This window comes from Cucurbita pepo, chromosome LG09, assembly GCF_002806865.2.
Source record: "Cucurbita pepo subsp. pepo cultivar mu-cu-16 chromosome LG09, ASM280686v2, whole genome shotgun sequence".
NCBI classification, from domain to species: domain Eukaryota; kingdom Viridiplantae; phylum Streptophyta; class Magnoliopsida; order Cucurbitales; family Cucurbitaceae; genus Cucurbita; species Cucurbita pepo.
This window is the reverse complement of record NC_036646.1, coordinates 7,337,374-7,354,931: the sequence shown is the minus strand read 5'-3', so window position 1 is coordinate 7,354,931 and position 17,558 is coordinate 7,337,374. Positions and strand designations below refer to the sequence as shown.

The 17,558-nt window shown below is 38.5% G+C and overlaps 2 protein-coding genes and 4 non-coding genes across 6 annotated transcripts; all 6 read right to left on the bottom strand.

Annotated features, from left to right (window-relative positions):
* Nucleotides 1-2,045: 2,045 nt before the first annotated feature.
* Nucleotides 2,046-4,800, bottom strand: LOC111801777 (ras-related protein RABA1c). The gene is made up of 2 exons (XM_023685926.1): nt 4,097-4,800; nt 2,046-2,685 (listed from the first exon to the last, which is right to left on the bottom strand). Exons 1-2 carry the CDS (start codon nt 4,315-4,317, stop codon nt 2,250-2,252), a joined length of 657 nt encoding a protein of 218 aa, XP_023541694.1. The 5' UTR covers nt 4,318-4,800; the 3' UTR covers nt 2,046-2,249.
* A 912-nt stretch (nt 4,801-5,712) lies between these two features.
* LOC111801774 lies at nt 5,713-13,050 on the bottom strand. Its single transcript, XM_023685924.1, has 16 exons — nt 12,862-13,050; nt 12,539-12,769; nt 12,301-12,462; nt 12,171-12,221; nt 10,250-10,384; nt 10,087-10,110; nt 9,837-9,948; nt 9,092-9,217; nt 8,934-8,983; nt 8,405-8,563; nt 8,221-8,316; nt 7,419-7,534; nt 7,201-7,324; nt 6,984-7,097; nt 6,817-6,897; nt 5,713-6,094 (listed from the first exon to the last, which is right to left on the bottom strand). The coding sequence occupies exons 1-16, from the start codon at nt 12,922-12,924 to the stop codon at nt 5,948-5,950; spliced, it is 1,791 nt and encodes a 596-aa protein (XP_023541692.1). The 5' UTR covers nt 12,925-13,050; the 3' UTR covers nt 5,713-5,947.
* Nucleotides 13,051-13,142: 92 nt separating this feature from the next.
* TRNAG-UCC lies at nt 13,143-13,214 on the bottom strand. The gene has a single exon. It is a non-coding gene; the product is annotated as a tRNA-Gly (tRNA).
* A 97-nt stretch (nt 13,215-13,311) lies between these two features.
* TRNAG-UCC lies at nt 13,312-13,383 on the bottom strand. Its single transcript has one exon. It is a non-coding gene; the product is annotated as a tRNA-Gly (tRNA).
* A 91-nt stretch (nt 13,384-13,474) lies between these two features.
* TRNAG-UCC lies at nt 13,475-13,546 on the bottom strand. The gene has a single exon. It is a non-coding gene; the product is annotated as a tRNA-Gly (tRNA).
* Nucleotides 13,547-13,643: 97 nt separating this feature from the next.
* Nucleotides 13,644-13,715, bottom strand: TRNAG-UCC. The gene has a single exon. It is a non-coding gene; the product is annotated as a tRNA-Gly (tRNA).
* Nucleotides 13,716-17,558: the final 3,843 nt, after the last annotated feature.

Here is a 17,558-nt window from a genome sequence, read left to right as displayed (position 1 = left end):
AATCTATTTTTAATAAAGAAAAAATAAATAATGCCGCCATAAAAAAAACGGATAATTTTAAAAAATAATAAATAAAAAAATATTAAGAGTTAGGACCACGATAATAATACAACAAGAACATCGGTGCATACACTTTTTTTTTAAAATCAAATTAAAAATATATTTTTTTATTCAAACGACTATAAAATATTTTAATTTGATGGGCTCAGTTGATTTAGATCATTCATTCAAATTTTTGTTTTAATAAATCGAACCCATTAAAATGCAAAAATTACCTTCGAATAATTCTATATATATATATTTAAAAATTAATAAATTAATTGAATTTAAAAAATTTGTATTTATTACCAAATTAAGGAATAAAAATAATTATCCATAAATGGGTGGAAATGTGAAGGCGGGCAAAGCCTATAAGAGTCAAAATTGAATTAAAAATCCCAAAGACTTTTTTGTAAATATATAATAATTAGAAAATTAGGTGTAAGAAACTATATTTTATAAATACATTAAAATAATTAGAAAATTAGGGATTAAATCAATACATTAAAATAAGATCAACGGTCTAAATGCTTAGGTATTAAGAAAAAATTAAAATAAAATAAAAGGTGGTTGAGGAGGCTTTTCAATAAATAATATAATATATGATTGAAATCTCTCAATTAAAATAAAGATGGGGATTTTCAATACATAATATAAAATTAATTAAAAATATATATATCAATGAAATTTATATTTTATATCAAAAATATCGTTGAATAATATTCTTAAATTAAAAAAAAATTAAAAATACCCCTCCAATATTTTAAATTTTAAAAGTATTTTTAAAACAAAATAGAAATGGTCTCCGTTCAAAACTAACTATTAGAGTTTTTTTTTCTTTTTTCTTTTTTTAAGAATATTATCGAAATTTTTAAAAAATTAAGAATATTTTTATNAAAAAAAAAAAAAAAAAAAAAAAAAAAAAAAAAAAAAAAAAAAAAAAAAAATTGGAGTTTGTTTCTAGAGGATTCTCAAGAAAAAAAGGTTGAAAATAATAATAATAAAAAAAGTCTTGCCGAAGTATGAGAGCATGACCGGAATACTTTAAAAGTACTTTAAAAAATATTTATGCAACTGAAACGAGTTCTTGCGAAGGGGAAAAGGGGCGAATACTTTAAAAGTACTTGCGCAATTGAAACGAGTTCTTCTTGCAAAGGGGAAAAGGGGCGGTTTGAATGTGGGGCGGTTCTTATTTTACCCTAAGGGTTTGAATTAGCCCCCGACCGTATTTCTCTCGAGATTTGGGCAATCTGTCTTTTCAGAGCTATCGTCCCACTAAAAAAAATATTCTTGTGATAGGGCCCGTTCCTGATAAAAAAATATAGTGAAATCACCTTTCCTATTCTTTCCCCAAACCCTGCGACTAAGGAAGATGTTCACTTCTTAAAATATCCCATATACGTAAGCAGGATGAAGTGACCCACTATTGGAATCGAAAAATGCAAACACATGCAACATTTTGACAGAACTTTTATACATAGCATAGCTTATCATGGCATAACATAACATAGCTTATCATGGCATAACATAACATATATTAGCATATTATGGCATATTATAGCATAACATGACGTACCGTAGCATTACATAGCATAACACGTCATATTAGAACATATTATACATATGTACGTATAGGAGCCATAGAACACGTGTCGTCATACATAAAACAATTATTTTACCAACTTCACATCCTACACGGGAGGAAATTTCTAAAGAATCCAAAACATTTCCATTAAAGTAGAATTTAAATTTCACAAACAAAAACGCCCCACTACAATTCAGGGGAGGAATAATACTAAAACCCTTACCAACGTATCTATGAATACCCGAAAACTTTTGAAGACAGGTTGAATGCACTTGAAGCGTATAAACTTTCAAGACTTGATCTTCTAAACGTATCAATAAGGTACAAAAATTTTGGAGCGGAAAAACTCGAACCGTCAACTCGTTGGTCAAAGCTATCTAAACAAATCGAGTTAAACAAAAACCTGAATCAACACAACAGCTAAATGAAATGAAATCAATAGATTTGATGCTAATAATCCTTTAAATCAAGCTCTCTCTGAGCTCAAACTTAAAATTTTCAGACTAAAAAATATTGGAAAGTAGATCAAATCCAATCCAGGCAATATCAATATCCTATAAAACACATCTCTGAAGAATTTCTACTAAACTATGGAGCTCATAAGAAAAAGATGCAAATCAAAAGCCTAACTCGAACAGCAGCCGCCTTTCTTTACAGCAGAAACGTCCTTACCGACGTCGATTTTCTCTCCTTTCGAAGGAACCGAAGCAGCAGCTGCGTCCTCGCCAGCCTCCATGGCCTTCTTGCTTACAATGTGATAGATTTGAGTAAGGACTTCGGCAAACGCGTTCTCGACGTTGGTTGCTTCAAGTGCAGAAGTTTCCATGTAATACAGAGACTCCTTCTCAGCAAAAGATTTTCCATCCTCTGTTGAGACTGCTACCAGGTGTCGAAGATCTGATTTGTTACCAACAAGCATGACGACGATGTTGGGATCTGTATGGTCTCGTAACTCTCTTAACCATCTCTCGACGTTTTCGAAAGTGGAATGTCGTGTGACATCATAGACGAGCAGTGCACCTACAGCGCCTCGGTAGTATGCACTGGTTATTGCACGATACCTATGCCCCAAAAGAGACGGTCAGTTCACGAAAAGAGTGAAGCAAGCACAGTCACGTTTGCCTTGGGATTTGTTATCTCGACGAACATAAGTTGATGTGCCTTTTCACACATAAGAATGGTCACCATGGCAGAGTACTAAACTCAGCAACAATAACGACTGAAAAGGCGCATCGACTTATGTTTGTCGAGATAACGAACAAAAGAATCAACAGTTTGATGTATGTCACAAACGGAAAACAACCCAACGTGGGTACTCGGAGAAGGTCTCGACAGCCATAGGCTTGGTGGGAATCATCTTAACCATACTTAAATCACCATTCTTCAAGAACTTGGGCTCCTTCTCAAGTTCTAAGAGATCCCATGTCACTTAGAGAGGGGAACGAAACATTCTTTATAAGGGTATAAAAACCTCTCTCTATCATACATGTTTTAAAATCGGAGGTTGACGGTGATACAGAACGGGCCAAAGAGGACAATATCTACTAGCAGTGGACTTGGGTTATTACAAATGATATCAGAGCTAGGCATTGAGCAGTGGGCCACCTAGGACGCTGGGCCCCGAAGGAGGTGGATTGTGAGATCCCATATCGGTTGGAGAGGGGAACGAAGCATTCTTTATAAGGGTGTGGAAACATCTCCCTATCAGACATGTTTTAAAACCATGAGGTTGACGACGATACGTTACGAGCCAAAGAGGACAATATCTACTAGCGGTGGACTTAGGTTATTACAAATGATATCAAAGCTAGGCACCGAGCGGTGGGCCACTTAGGACGCTGGGCCCCAAAGGGGGTGGATTGTGAGATCTCACATCGGTTAGAGAGGACAACGAGTGCCAGCAAGGATACTGGGCCCTGAAGGGGGGTGGATTGTGAGATCCTACATCGGTTGGATAGGAGAACAAAACATTCTCTAGCAAACGCGTTTTAAAATCGTGAGATTGACAGCGATACGTAACGGATCAAAGCGGATAAAATCTGCTAGCAGTGAGCTTGGAAACTACCGAATCCAATTACAATCGTTCTAGAACAACAGGCCAGTCATTTATAATTGTGAAAAAAAAAGAAAAAAAAAAATCCCACTAATGAAATGTTTCCAAAAGGTTTCCAAAAGTCATACTAAAATCAGTCACTTCACTTCAACATTTCATACAGAATTACAGAAACGTAACCATACAAGCAACTCTAAGCAGCTTCCATTAGATCCACTAATTTTGTAAGCAACCATTGCAGTTCAATGCATAAAAAACCGATTTATTGGATGAGTAAAGACATGATTTAACCCATACAATTAAAGCTAATACGGAGACAATTCCATCAGTAAGATCATCCAAAAACCACATATAGCAAAATTAAGAAATACCCAGATCTTGAAAAAGCCAGAGTTCAAAGATGAGGGAGATATACGAACCTTTCCTGGCCAGCAGTATCCCAAATCTGGGCCTTGACGACCTTGCTATCAACATTCAAGCTCCGAGTAGCAAACTCAACCCCAATAGTGGACTTAGATTCGAGGCTAAACTCGTTTTTGGTGAACCTGGAGAGCAAATTAGACTTACCCACACCAGAATCTCCAATTAAAACGACCTTAAAGAGATAATCATAGTCATCTTCAGCTCGGTAGCCGGCCATCGCAGTCCCCCTTCTGAAGAACAAGAAGAAGAACTTTGGTTGGATCAGATCTCTGCGAGTGTTCGCTTTTTGGGGGTTCTTTTCTTTGTTCCTCTTGTTTCGAGACAGTGGGGGTTGGAAATGGGAGAGACCGCTGTGTTTGCCGCTGCGCTGGGCTGGACGACGATGCGTCTCCTTTTCAAATTTTGGAATTCCTATGAAGAAATCGCTTTGGATTTTGAGCTCTACAAATTGTTGAATTGACGTCCATGTCCTTGGTCATGGACTCATGGTCAAGACTATTTTCGCTTCTTGCATTGGGTGAGTAAGGCCATTTTTGTCATTTTGTATGCCACTCATCCAAAGCATTGGGAATTAAATTTGGAATTTGTTGGTGGGAAAAAGTTTGAAGCTTTTGAGTTTTCTTTCAAGTTTGGTTTCAAATTTGTGAAAACTACCATGACTTAATGGAATTTATTTCATTCATGTGCTTGAGGAATGTGGTGGGATCATATAAAAGTAAATGAAACATTAATAATATCAACCTTTCAATCCAGCTATAGCTGTCGTAACTATAGTGTGCTGAATCGAGATCTACAGTTATAGAATAATAAAGAGTCTCAGCCATGTATGTGACAATTTAGCTACTGTAACTATGGTGTATTGAATTGAGATCTATAGTTGTAGAACAATAAAGTCAGTTTTCTACTCTATGATTGAGACGCTCCTAATTCAGTCTCAACCATGTATGTGAAAATCTAGCTGCTATAACTATGGTGTATTGAATCGAGATCTATAACTATAGAACAATAAAGAGTCTTAGTTTTCCACTCAATGGGTTGAGACGCTCCTAATTCAGCTCCTAGTTCAGTCTTAATCATGTATGTGACAATCTAGCTATCATAACTATGGTTTATTGAATCGAGATCTATAGCTATAGAACAATAGAGTCTTAGTTTTCCACTTTATGATTGAGACGCTCTTAATTCAGCTCCTAATTCAGTCTTTTAATCATGTATGTGACAATCTAGCTATCATAACTATGGTGTATTGAATCGAGATCTATAGCTATAGAACAATAAAGAGTCTTACTTTACTTTTGCACTATATGATTGAGACACTCCCAATTCAACTCCTAATTCAGTCTCGACCATGTATGTGACAATCTAGCTACTGTAACAACTATAGTGTAATGAATCGAGATCTATAGCTATACAAAATGCAAAAAATAAGGAATCTGGTCGTCTACTAAGTTCGAGACACCCCTAATCGAGTGTTAAGTCATATACGTGACAATCTCTTTGTAGGTATGTATGTTTTATCAGAGAAAAACCACAAAATTACTTCAAATCTATATCAAGTAGTTACTAGAAGGCACGCAATCTTGTCGAACCTATCTCGTCCAAGATTATCAACTAATCGACAACGATTTCACAGACGAGTTGCTATTGTAAACAATGCAAAACAGATTCCAAATGGCCACAATAGCTAACTAAGTAATGATAATCCTGATATACAGAAGTTGCTGTGAGTGCATAGAAAGTAATAAGGCTGTTACAGATAAAGTTACAGACAAGATCTTCCATTTAGAAGCCCCTACCAAATTTGGTGTACCAAAAATGAACTCTACGTCCTCTCTATAAGACATGTTTCAAACAGGAGCAGGGCTTTGCTCAAGGAGTTCTTTCCCAGTAATACCATCCTTCAAGGTTTTGAAGTAAATATTGTAGTCCTTTTCTGGGGGGGGATTCTCAGGGTCCACAATGAATGGCTCACTAAATGGAATCACACTTTTAACCTGCAAATGAATAAGAACATCGCTAAAAACTTGAATGCTAACTACAATGGATCAGCTATATGATCAAAATCCCAGGTTCAATACGCTGTCTTTTCTGTGGTCGCTCATCTTCAGTCAATCAGAAAAGAGAGATTCTTACCCCTAATGCACTGGCATTGGCTGTTTTCTTCCTTTTTTCGGTCCGCTTAGGGGCTGAAGGGAGGGGGGACTCGATCTTTTGGACTTTTGTTATTTCGTTTGGACTCGGTACCAAACGATCTTAAGACATGCTAACGAAAAATAATGGGTGAAAATGCGTTTTATTGTTCTATTATGGTCAATGAAATTAGTGGCATCAGGAATTTTTTCTACGTATGAAGAACGAACAAGTCAATGAACCTGTATTTTAATTCTATAGCTAGAACCATGGTTAGGAACCATGAACGTTCACAATGGTATGATATTGTCCACTTTGAGCATAAGCTCTCATGGTTTTGCTTTTGGTTTCCTGAAAGGCCTCCTACCAATGGAGATGTATTCCTTACTTATAAACTCATGATCGTTCCCTTAATTAACCAATGTGGGACTCCCTCCCAACAATCCTCGACAACTATAACACCATGGACGATAAGAATAAAGGGACATTAGACAGATCATGAAGGGATTAAATGGAGAGTAGGATTGTTTTATCACTCAAGAGAATAAAATAAAGTAGAGAGGGAGGGAGGGAGAGAGGGTATTACCTCGAACGTTTTGTCACACGTAAACGGACTTTCCAAAGCAGCGATGCAAATACGAGCAACCTCTTCCCTCGATATCTTACCCTGCGTGAAAAGAAAAGAATACCCTCATAAGAAATCAATGACAGTATCTCTAAACTCTAGGCATTGTTCATTTGTTGTTGTGGTACCGTTATATTATCTCCTTGATCGAAAATGAGATCGGCACCAGCGGGCTCCTCGGTTAACGCACAAGGTCTTACAATTGCATAAGGAATTCCACTTTCTCGAATTAAGTCCTCTCCCTGTAGAGGAAATGGTCAATATTGAAATGAAACTAAACATAAAAACTAAAAAGTAGCTGAAACTAATGTGTGGAAGATTGTATGAATAGAGTTGGCCTTAAACCTTCAATTTGAATGTAAGAATAAAATCCAATTCTTTATTCAATCGGACGGCAGGAGGTTGCTTGCTGAGATCGAGCCCTGGCCTATCAGGTCGTGTGACTCCAGCAGAACTCACATGTACAAACCTAAAGTAGACGAACAGACAGACGAACCGTGTAAGAGAATCGGAAAAAGATCGAAATCAGCTTAGTAGTTCTAAAAGATGGCATTTTGGCAAACCTGGGAGTTATGGGATCTTTAATATAAGCCCTTATACTTGATAATGGAAGCTGAAATGCACCTTCTACAAAAGTTGGGTTGAGTTTCCCATCATACTCAAACTTGCTAAACATGAGCTGCATATGACTATCAGTGCATCAGAAGTGCGTGTGAAAAATATTATGAGAATGAGAATGAACTAAGAGAAAAGTATATTGAGGATTGTTGGGAGAAGAGTCCCACATTGGCTAATTAAGCGGTTAATCATGAGATTATAAGTAAGGAATACATCTTCATTGGTACGAAGCCTTTTGGGAAAACAAAAAACAAAGTCACGAGAGCTTATGCTCAAATTGGACAATATCATACCATTGTGAAGAGTCATGATTCCTAACATGGTATCAGAGTCGTGCCCTTAACTTAGCCATGTCAATAGTATCCTCAAGTGTCGAACAAAGAAGTTGTGAACCTCGAAAGTGTAGTCAAAAGTGACTCAAAGTGTCAAACAAAGGGTGTATTTTGTTCAGGGCTCCAGAGAAAGAGTCAAGCTTCGATTAAGGGGAAGCTCTTTGAGGGCTCCATAGGCCTCAGGGGAGGCTCTATGGTGTACTTTGTTCGAGGGGAGGATTGTTGAAGATTGTTGGAAGAGGAGTCTCACATCGACTAATTCAGCGGTTAATCATGAGATTATAGGTAAGGAATACATCTTCATTGGTACGAGGCCTTTTGGGAAAACCAAAAACAAATCCACGAGAGCTTATGCTCAAAGTGGACGATATCATACCATTGTAGAGAGTCGTGATTCCTAACAAAGTAATCTTACCTGCAGTGACACAATATTTGTAGGGTCAAAAGGTGGGGCATCTACAACAGTTCGAGCTCGAAATATTGGCCTCAAAGAAGAAAATGGCACACAAACCTGAGAAAAGATGAAATATAACCAGTCATTGGTAGTTCGATTGTTAGTAAAAGAAAAGCCCCAATCAAGGTCAAATGGTGTTACTCACTGACTGCCATTGGCCTTTGACAGTGTCGAAGCCGGCTGTATACCCAATAGTATCCCAATCAGTGCTGGTGCGCACGATCAGCTTATACCGACGGCCATCGCCTTTGAGACGCAATTCCAAGCCATCATAAGCAGAAAGATCTTCTGGTACAGAAAAGTTCTGTATAAATACAAAAAATGGAATAGCTATGACATTAGATAGGGGAATGAAAGGGAGCAACCACCTTAATTCAAAAGACTCGGAGAAGATCAAGGAACAGAACTGGCTCATTTGAAGGACAAGCTTATGAGGAAGAACAGTACATTCCATTCATAATAAGCATAAAAATAAAATGAATGGTAAAAAAAGTACTGTAAGACAAGATTTTGTCACCAATCTCTGACTTTTATAGAGTTATTTCAATTGTTTTCATAATCCTAACTTAGGAATGACCGTCGAGCATTCGGTACCGAAGAGGCGACTGCATTAGTGTTAGATATCTGAGAATGTAAAGCATGGGCGAAGAAAATATTCAAAATATGTAAATTACCCGCGTCCGAACACTAGTAAAGCCACCATTGTTTGCAGTTGAAACAACACCTAAAGCATATGCATCCAAAGTTAGATTCATGATCATAATGTGTTCATTCTATTAACAGTGAGGTAATCTTGGACTTGTACACTGTCTAAAGGCTTAATGGAAGAAACCTTTAAAAACTCCAGTTGGTCCACCATTTTCGCCACCTTTGAAGTCAATTTGAAATGAACTTTCACTCACTCCACCCATTACAACGTCATCTAAAGCACCCCAAGGAATTTCTTTGAGATTATTGCCTGCAAATTACAAAGAGAAAGCTCAATTACTCCTCGAACATGTTTCTTGCGTTCGATACATGATACACATATGTTCGTCATTGTTGCTAAAATCATTGTATTGGGTAACTCACTTTTTTCTTTCCCTCCGTACCAGTAATCTTCGAATTTTTAATCCCATATGTATCATAATAAAGAATTGTAACAGCCTAAGCCCACTGCTAACAAATATTGTCCTCTTTGGCTTTCCCTTCTGGGCTTCCTCTCAAGGTTTTAAAACGCATCCACTAGAGAGAAGTTTCTACACCCTTATAAGGAATGCTCCGTTCCCCTCTTCAACCGATGTGGGATCTCATAATCCACCCCCTGAGAGCCCAACGTCCTCGCTGCCACACCAACCGGTGTCTGGCTCTAATACCATTTGTAATACCCTAACCCCACCACTAGCAGATATTGTCCTCTTTGGGCTTTCCCTTCCGGGCTTCCCCTCAAGGTTTTAAAACGTGTCTACAAGGGAGAGGTGTCCACCCCCTTATAAGGAATTCTCCGTTCCCCTCTTCAACCAATGTGGGATCTCATAAGAATCAAGTGCCATATAGAAGCAAAAGGAAAAATCACCAATAACTCGATAAAATAGTACCTTCAAATCCAAAAAGTAACTTTCCATCTCGGAGTCCAACACTAGCTTTCACAGCATTGATCAAATTTTGCATTCCAATAAACTCCACCAATTCTGGTGAATCACCTTTGATCTGCATTAGTCAACCATTAAATAATCTTGCCAGTAAGTAACATTTCTTACATTGGCTAGAACACATGATCAAGTAAACTAAAATTTTGTTCGACTCCCGAAACAAATTCAAATCTGACTCGGACATTTAGTTCATCACCTCGGGTTCAAAGAACTTGACTCCCTGCACCATATCAAAGATTGAATCAGAAAGCCGTCGGAAGGCGAGTATACAGATTAAACCAGAAGTTTGTGAAGTTGACAAAATGGTGAGCTACTTCAAAATATTAATACAACTACCACATAGTCAGCCATATACATACTTGGCTATACTTTGCTCTGTCTGGAGTGTCTCCTTCCTTTGGCCCAACAATGACGGAGACAGCATTAATAACTTTCCTCACTCCCTTAAAGTTATGAGGTGCCAAAGTGCTCCCCTTTGTAACATCCCCAACAATCTAACATTTCAAGGGAAGGAAAATGATTTAAAGAATGAACCAACCAGAAGCAGAATGTGATTTCTTAATATTACAAACTACCTATTGTGAAGTACCAAAGTCTAGTATACTTATTTTCTATCATTTCGCATATCCGCTCCTCCCGGCTCTACGTTAGTGAACATATCGTATATGGCTATTGGGTTTTTAGACAAGTTCAGTTTTATGGCTAAAATTTATATCTAGCTAAATGAGATATTAGGATACATCTAACAGCATGGGTTGATGTGAAGTGAGAAATGAAGAAAAATAATACATCTGAGATCCCTCGTTAGTTGGGGAGGAGAATGAAGCATTCTTTATAAGGGTGTAGAAACCTCTTCCCAGTAGATGCGTTTTAAAAACCTTGAGGGGAAGTCTGAAAGAAAAAGCCTAAAGAGAACAATATCTACTAGCGGTGGGCTTGGGTCGTTACAAATGGTACCGAGCCAGACACCGGGCAATGTGCCAGGGAGGAGGTTAACCCTGAAGGGGGTGGACACGAGGCGGTGTGCCAACAAGAACGGGAGATCCCACATCGATTGGAGAAGGGAATGAGTTCCAGCGAGGATGCTGGGCCCCCGAAAGAGGGTGGATTGTGAGATCTCATATCAGTTGGAGAGGAGAACGAAGCATTATTTATAAGAATGTGGAAACCTCTCCATAGGCGATGTGCCGGCAAGGAAGCTAAGCCCCGAAGGGGGGTGGACACGAGGCAATATGCCAACAAGGACGTTGGGCCCCGAAGGAGGGTGGATTGAGGGATTCCACATCGATTGGAGAATGAAACGAGTGCTAGCAAGGACGCTGGGCCCCAAAAGAGGGTGGACTGTGAGATCCCACATCGGTTGGGGAGGAGAACGAAGCATTCTTTATAAAGGTGTGGAAACCTCTCCCTGGGCGATGTGCCAGTGAGGAGGCTAAGCCCCAAAGGCAGGTGGACACAAGGCGGTGTGCCAGCAAGGACGCTGGGCCCCGAAGAAGGGGTGGATTGGGGGGGTCCCACATCGATTGGAGAAGAGAACGAGTGCCAGAGAGGACGTTGGGCTTTGAAGGAGGGTGGATTGTGAGATCCCACATCGGTTGGGGAGGAGGACGAAGCATTCTTCATAAAGTTGTGGAGACCTCTCCCTAGCAAATGCGTTTTAAAAACCTCAAGGGGAAGCCTGAAAAAGACCCCAAAGAGGACAATATTTGCTAGCGGTGGGCTTGGGCCGTTACAACAAATGGTATCATAACCAGACACCGGACAATGTGCCAGCGAAGAGGCTAAGCTCCGAAGGGGGGTGGACACGAGGCGGTGTGTCAGCAAAGACGCTAGACCCCGAAGAAGGGATGGATTAGGGGGTCCCACATCGATTGGAGAAGGGAACGAGTGCCAACAAAGACGCTAGGCCTTGAAAAGGGCGAATTCTAATATCTCACATCGGTTGGAGAGGAGAACGAAGCATTCTTTATAAAGGTGTGAAAGCCTCTCCCTAGCATACGCGTTTTAAAAACCTGGAGAGAAACCGCGATGGGCAATTACAACACATCTATATGAGTCATATCAATTGGAAACGGTTGAAGAAGTCCCAAATGATTAAGAGTTAATGATCCAACTTCCTAAGACATGTTTTTCCCTTCTCTTCGCAGCAGAGTCGATTAAGTTACTTGGCACAGACTTTCATTTTGCTCACCAATTACCATCCAAAACACAATGAATTTACTATAAAGCAAAGAGCAAAAGCACAACCAATAAATCAAAAAAGTATTTACAACAACTGACCAAGTCAATATCAGGGCCTAGCATCTTTCTTGCTTTCTCTTCATTTCTCACCTGAAACAGGTTTCATGAACAACAAAGAACGTGAAAATCTGTTTAAAATAACAAAAAGTGGAAAAGGCTAATAACATACCAAAGCTCGAACAGGCAACCCTTTTTTCCTCAAGATATCAACAACCCTTCTACCAACACCACCCGTTGCTCCAGCTACAAGAATGAACCCAGAAGTTTCCATTTCTTCAACAGGTTTGTTCGTAGATGGACCCGACAATTTAGCAATCAGAGACTCAAAAAACTTCACCATTAACGAACAAACATTCAGTCAATCGATCAATTCAACAAAACCCATAACATTAAGAAACTAATCCAACCTTAGCAGGAGATGGAGGTCCGTTGAAGTAGTACAACGTTCTCAAAAACCTACCAAAATCCCAAGCCTCCGAAGAAATGGGTTTTGGTGGCAGTCTCACAGAGCAGGATTTTGAGATGTTTAAATGGATCAAAGAGTGATTTCCGCCGAAAACTTGGAGGAACGGATTAGAAAGTATAGATGGTACCAAGAACTTCCTTCGCCCAATGGGCGATGGTGATGTTGTAGAACTCTGTAAAAGGGCAAATCAAGATGGATTTAGGGAATAATCGACATGGGTATATCAGATTAAAGATTGATATCAATTTCTTCAAATGTGATCACCTTTAGAACGATGGAAGACGAAGATTGAGATGAGAATTGGAGGCCAACACAGCCCATTTCCATTCTTCAAGTGAGATAGAAACAAGGGAAAGTTTGAGAAATATCGATTCATATTCTGTTCTCTTTTTGCTGATAATTTCTGAATTAGAAACAAATACAGACCACACAGTCGTTAGAAGCCTTCCCTCGCTTTCTGGAAGAGCAGAAAAATTATGGATTAAGCGGCTTCTAATTAAAAATTAAGTTTAATTAATGGTTATGTGCCAAAGAAAAAAAAAACATGCGTTTGTTGGGAGTCGAACCCGGGTCTATTGCTTGGAAGGCAATTATCCTAACCGTTGGACTACAAACGCCGGTATATGCACAGTTATCAATAACTAATTAATAATTAATTTCTAATTTAATTAAGTTTAATTAATGGTTATGTGCCAAAAAATTAAAAAAAAAACATGCGTTTGCCGGGAGTCGAACCCTGGTCTATTGCTTGGAAGGCAATTATCCTAACTGTTGGACTACAAACGCCGATATATGCACAGTTATCAATAACTAATTAATAATTAATTTCTAATTTAATTAAGTTTAATTAATGGTTATGTGCCAAAAAAAAAAAACATGCGTTTGCCGGGAGTCGAACCCTGGTCTATTGCTTGGAAGGCAATTATCCTAACTGTTGGACTACAAACGCCGGTATATGCACAGTTATCAATAACTAATTAATAATTAATTTCTAATTTAATTAAGTTTAATTAATGGTTATGTGCCAAAAAATTAAAAAAAAAACATGCGTTTGCCGGGAGTCGAACCCGGGTCTATTGCTTGGAAGGCAATTATCCTAACCGTTGGACTACAAACGCTAGTTTGTGCACACTTATCAATAAATTATTAATGATCGTAAGGCTATTTTTTCCAGGGTATTAATGTTAGAGACAGTGAATGTGAGACTTCAACCCTCTTCCTCTTAAATGTATACTTAACCTAAAGTCGCTATTGTATACATCTCATAGACATTTTATACGAAAATACTTCATTTAAAACTTTATCGTAAAAACATAGTCATGGACTTACATATTTTCTAGAAGGTCTTTAAATAAAACAATAAAAATTGAAATGACGTAAAGTAAAAATGCCATATACTAACCGAGTTGTTGGCACGTGTGCAACTCTTTTAGTACAAAGCCTTCTAGAAGGAGTTGCTGGTTGTAGGCATGACACATGGCGCAATGAGGCACTGATGCATGTGTGGGTCATACCTAGGTCAAGGCGCGGATCGCGGCCCCTGAAGTTGGGCTAAGTTTACGAGCCTTGGGTTTGGACCACTGCAAGTTTTGGGCGCGACGATTGGTTGCCAGTGGGTCTCGGGTTGCAGATATGTGTCGCGGGTTGTGGTCAAGGGTACTGGTCTAGGCCGCTGCGGTGTTGGGTCGAGTCTTGATTTTGAGTCATGGATTAAGAGGTTATGTATTGGATAAGCGGTTGGGTACCCAATCTGGGATCTAACTCAGGAGGTCAACTTCTTCACCCGAATTCCTCACGATTTTTCGATGACTTTTTCTCTCTTCCCCTTTTCTGGCGACCAAGTTATTTTATTTTATTTTTTTAGCCGTTACACTGAAGCTCTCGAACAATATCTCATTAATTGAGGCTCTAATATATGTTAAAAACAACGACCCAATACACACGTAACCTTATAATTCAAAATTTTTAAATTTTTGTCTTCAAATAAAATAATGACTTGGCAATTTATGATTGGCCATTAAAAAAAATAGTTTTATTATAAATTTTTAGCTACATGTTAGTTTATTTCTTGACAGTTAGCTACATACTAAAACTAAATGTTAGTTTATTTCTTGAAAGTATTAAAAAAATGTTTTTAATTAAAATTTCAAATTATAAAATAAAATAAATATTAGAAATTGAAAATTGAAAATAAGATTTATAATTTTAACAAAATATATATATATATATATATAATTTAAAAATCTCCCCTTTTTTGGAATTTTGTTTCTTTTTCCTCCAAACATTACTCTTTTTCCCCTACACACTACTTGCCTTAATAAAATCAAATGCCCCACGTCTCAATGGTTACGTGTTATTCAAGCAAAAAAGAAGTCTAAACTAACGTACGGTCAAATGTGAAGATGAGTTGGTCGAGGTGTGGACATGTATTCAGAGCTCGTATTGATATGTTATTATGCCTAACACATTTCAATACATAAGTCAATGAATTCGGGTTAATTCGTATTGAGTCTAAGAAAAATTTGTGAAGTTAGAGTATTCATAGTATGTAACAGACCAACCCACATTAGCAGATACTGCCGTTTCTGGACTTTCCCTTTTGAGCTTCCTCTCAACGTTTTAGCAGATATTGTCCTCTTTGGACTTTTTCGAGCTTCCCCTTAAAGTTTTTAAAACGCATGTACTAGGGAGAGGTTTCCACACTTTTATAAATGTTTTGTTCTCCTCCCCGATTTCACATAAAACACCCAAGCCCACCTCTAACAGATATTGTCATTTTTAGGTTTTCCCTCTCGAGTTTCCCCCTCAAGGTTTTTAAAACGTATCTGCTAAGGAGAGGTTTCCACACCCTTATAATCCTCCCCGATTTCACATAAAACACCCAAGCCCACCTCTAACAGATATTGTTATTTTTAGGTTTTCCCTCTCGAGTTTCCCCCTCAAGGTTTTTAAAACGTATCTGCTAAGGAGAGGTTCCCACCTCTAACAGATATTGTCATTTTTAGGTTTTCCCTCTCGAGTTTCCCCCTCAAGGTTTTTAAAACGTATCTGCTAAGGAGAGGTTTCCACACCCTTATAATGCTTTATTCTCTCCCCAACCGATGTGGGATCTCCAAAACGCCCAAGTCTACCACTAGCAGATATTATCTTCTTTGGGCTTTCACTTGTGGGCTTCCCCTCAAGATTTTAAAACGCATCTAGTAGGGAAAGGTTTCCGCACCCTTATAAATAATGTTTCATTCCCCTCTTCAACCGATGTGGGATCCCACAATATACCTCATTTCGGGACTCAGCGTCCTCGCTAACACTTGTTCCTCTCTCCAACGGTGTAGAATCTCACATAGAGAGTTCCCGAAAACCATTCTATATACCGTACACAACATAACCAATATAAAATTTCACCAATGGTTGACACATAGGTCAGCTCGACGCTCAACCAGGTGCTAAATAGCATGTCATATCGAAGATGGGTTATCGAAGATGGGGAGCTCGACTCTTCCACCCTTCTTCGACTCGTTTGAATGGTGCAAATATCGTTAAAATTTTGACTAACTATATAGAAAAACTATACCGATCAATTAATTTTTATAAATTTTGAATTTGTCGAGACCTAGAGCTCGAGATCATTAAAAAAAAAACAAAAAACAAAAAACAAAACATCCCCACTTAAAAGTCAAGAACTTTGACACATTTTGTTCATCTCCAAGCTCTCTCTTCATGGCTGCTTCAACCACCAACAAATCCCTATTGCTCATCTTCTTCCTTCTTCTTCTTCTTCTTCTTCTTCACAACAACGACGACAACCTCTTCTTCGCCGCCCTCCCCAAAGGCCACACGCCGTCGTCGTCTCCCAGCCAGAAAGCCCACGCCATCCTCTTCGACCAGACGATCCTCCGTGGCCGCCGCCTCATCGCCGCCGCACATCCCCGACATTATTATTATTATTACGACAGCGATCGTATTCTCCGCTCCGTCCCCAGCCCCGGTGTCGGCCATTAACAGCTTCCACGGTACACAAACCCAATCATTATTTCATATTTTGTAATTTTTTTTCTTTCTTTTTCTTTCATCAAATTTTGGGAATTGGATTTTTATTATGATTAAGATAGGTGAATTATTTTGAATCCATCCCCTCGAGGAACAAGACGTAATAATTTTTCATCATCTGATTTGAGCACCATGACAACCCAAATCCACTATTAGCAGATATTGTTCGTTTTGGTTCGTTACATATTGTCGTCAGCCTCACGACTTTAAAACATGTCTACTAGGTAAAGGTTTCCAAACCCTTATAAGGAATATTTCTTTCTCCTCTTCTACCGACTGAGATCTCACAATCCATCCCACTTGGGGGACTGTTGCTACACCGTCCAATGTCTGACTCTAATTCTATTTGTAACAGTTTAGGCCGCTGTTAGCAGATATTGTCTGTTTTAGTCTGTTACGTATCGTTGTTAGTCTCACGACTTTAAAACATGTCTACTAAGAAGAAGTTTTCAAACCCTTATAAGAAATGTTTCGTTCTCCCCTCCAATCGATTTGGGATCTCACAATCCATCCCACTTGGAGGACTGTTGTCACACCGCTCAATGTTTGGCTCTAATACTATTTGTAACAGCTCGGGCTGCCGCTAGCAGATATTGTCTGTTTTGGTCTGTTACATATCGTCGTTAGCCTCACAACTTTAAAACATGTCTACTAGGAAGAGGTTTTCAAACCCGTAGAAAGAATGTTTCGTTCTCCTCTCAAACCAATGTGGGATCTCACAATCCATCCCACTTAGGGGACTGTTGCTACACCACCCAGTGTTTGGCTCTGATACTATTTGTCTGTTTTGACTCGTTACGTATCGTCGTAGTTAAATAATTTAATTTTAATTTTAAGTTTTATAAAATTTGAAGCTTAATACTTAATAAATAAAAAATACACCTAAAAAAATATCTTATTTTCTTTGTTTCATT

What these genes read in the sequence shown, in the direction of transcription:
- LOC111801777 (XM_023685926.1), bottom strand. Translation starts at nt 4,317, where the DNA reads ATGGCCGGCTACCGAGCTGAAGATGACTATGATTATCTCTTTAAGGTC. An exon ending in GATACTGCTGGCCAGGAAAG is followed by an intron (nt 2,686 to 4,096) that starts GTTCGTATATCT and finishes TTTGGGGCATAG; the next exon opens with GTATCGTGCAATAACCAGTG.
- LOC111801774 (XM_023685924.1), bottom strand. Translation starts at nt 12,924, where the DNA reads ATGGAAATGGGCTGTGTTGGCCTCCAATTCTCATCTCAATCTTCGTCT. An exon ending in CAAATATTGTGTCACTGCAG is followed by an intron (nt 7,535 to 8,220) that starts GTAAGATTACTT and finishes AGTCATATGCAG; the next exon opens with CTCATGTTTAGCAAGTTTGA. An exon ending in TTCTTACATTCAAATTGAAG is followed by an intron (nt 7,098 to 7,200) that starts GTTTAAGGCCAA and finishes TTTCCTCTACAG; the next exon opens with GGAGAGGACTTAATTCGAGA.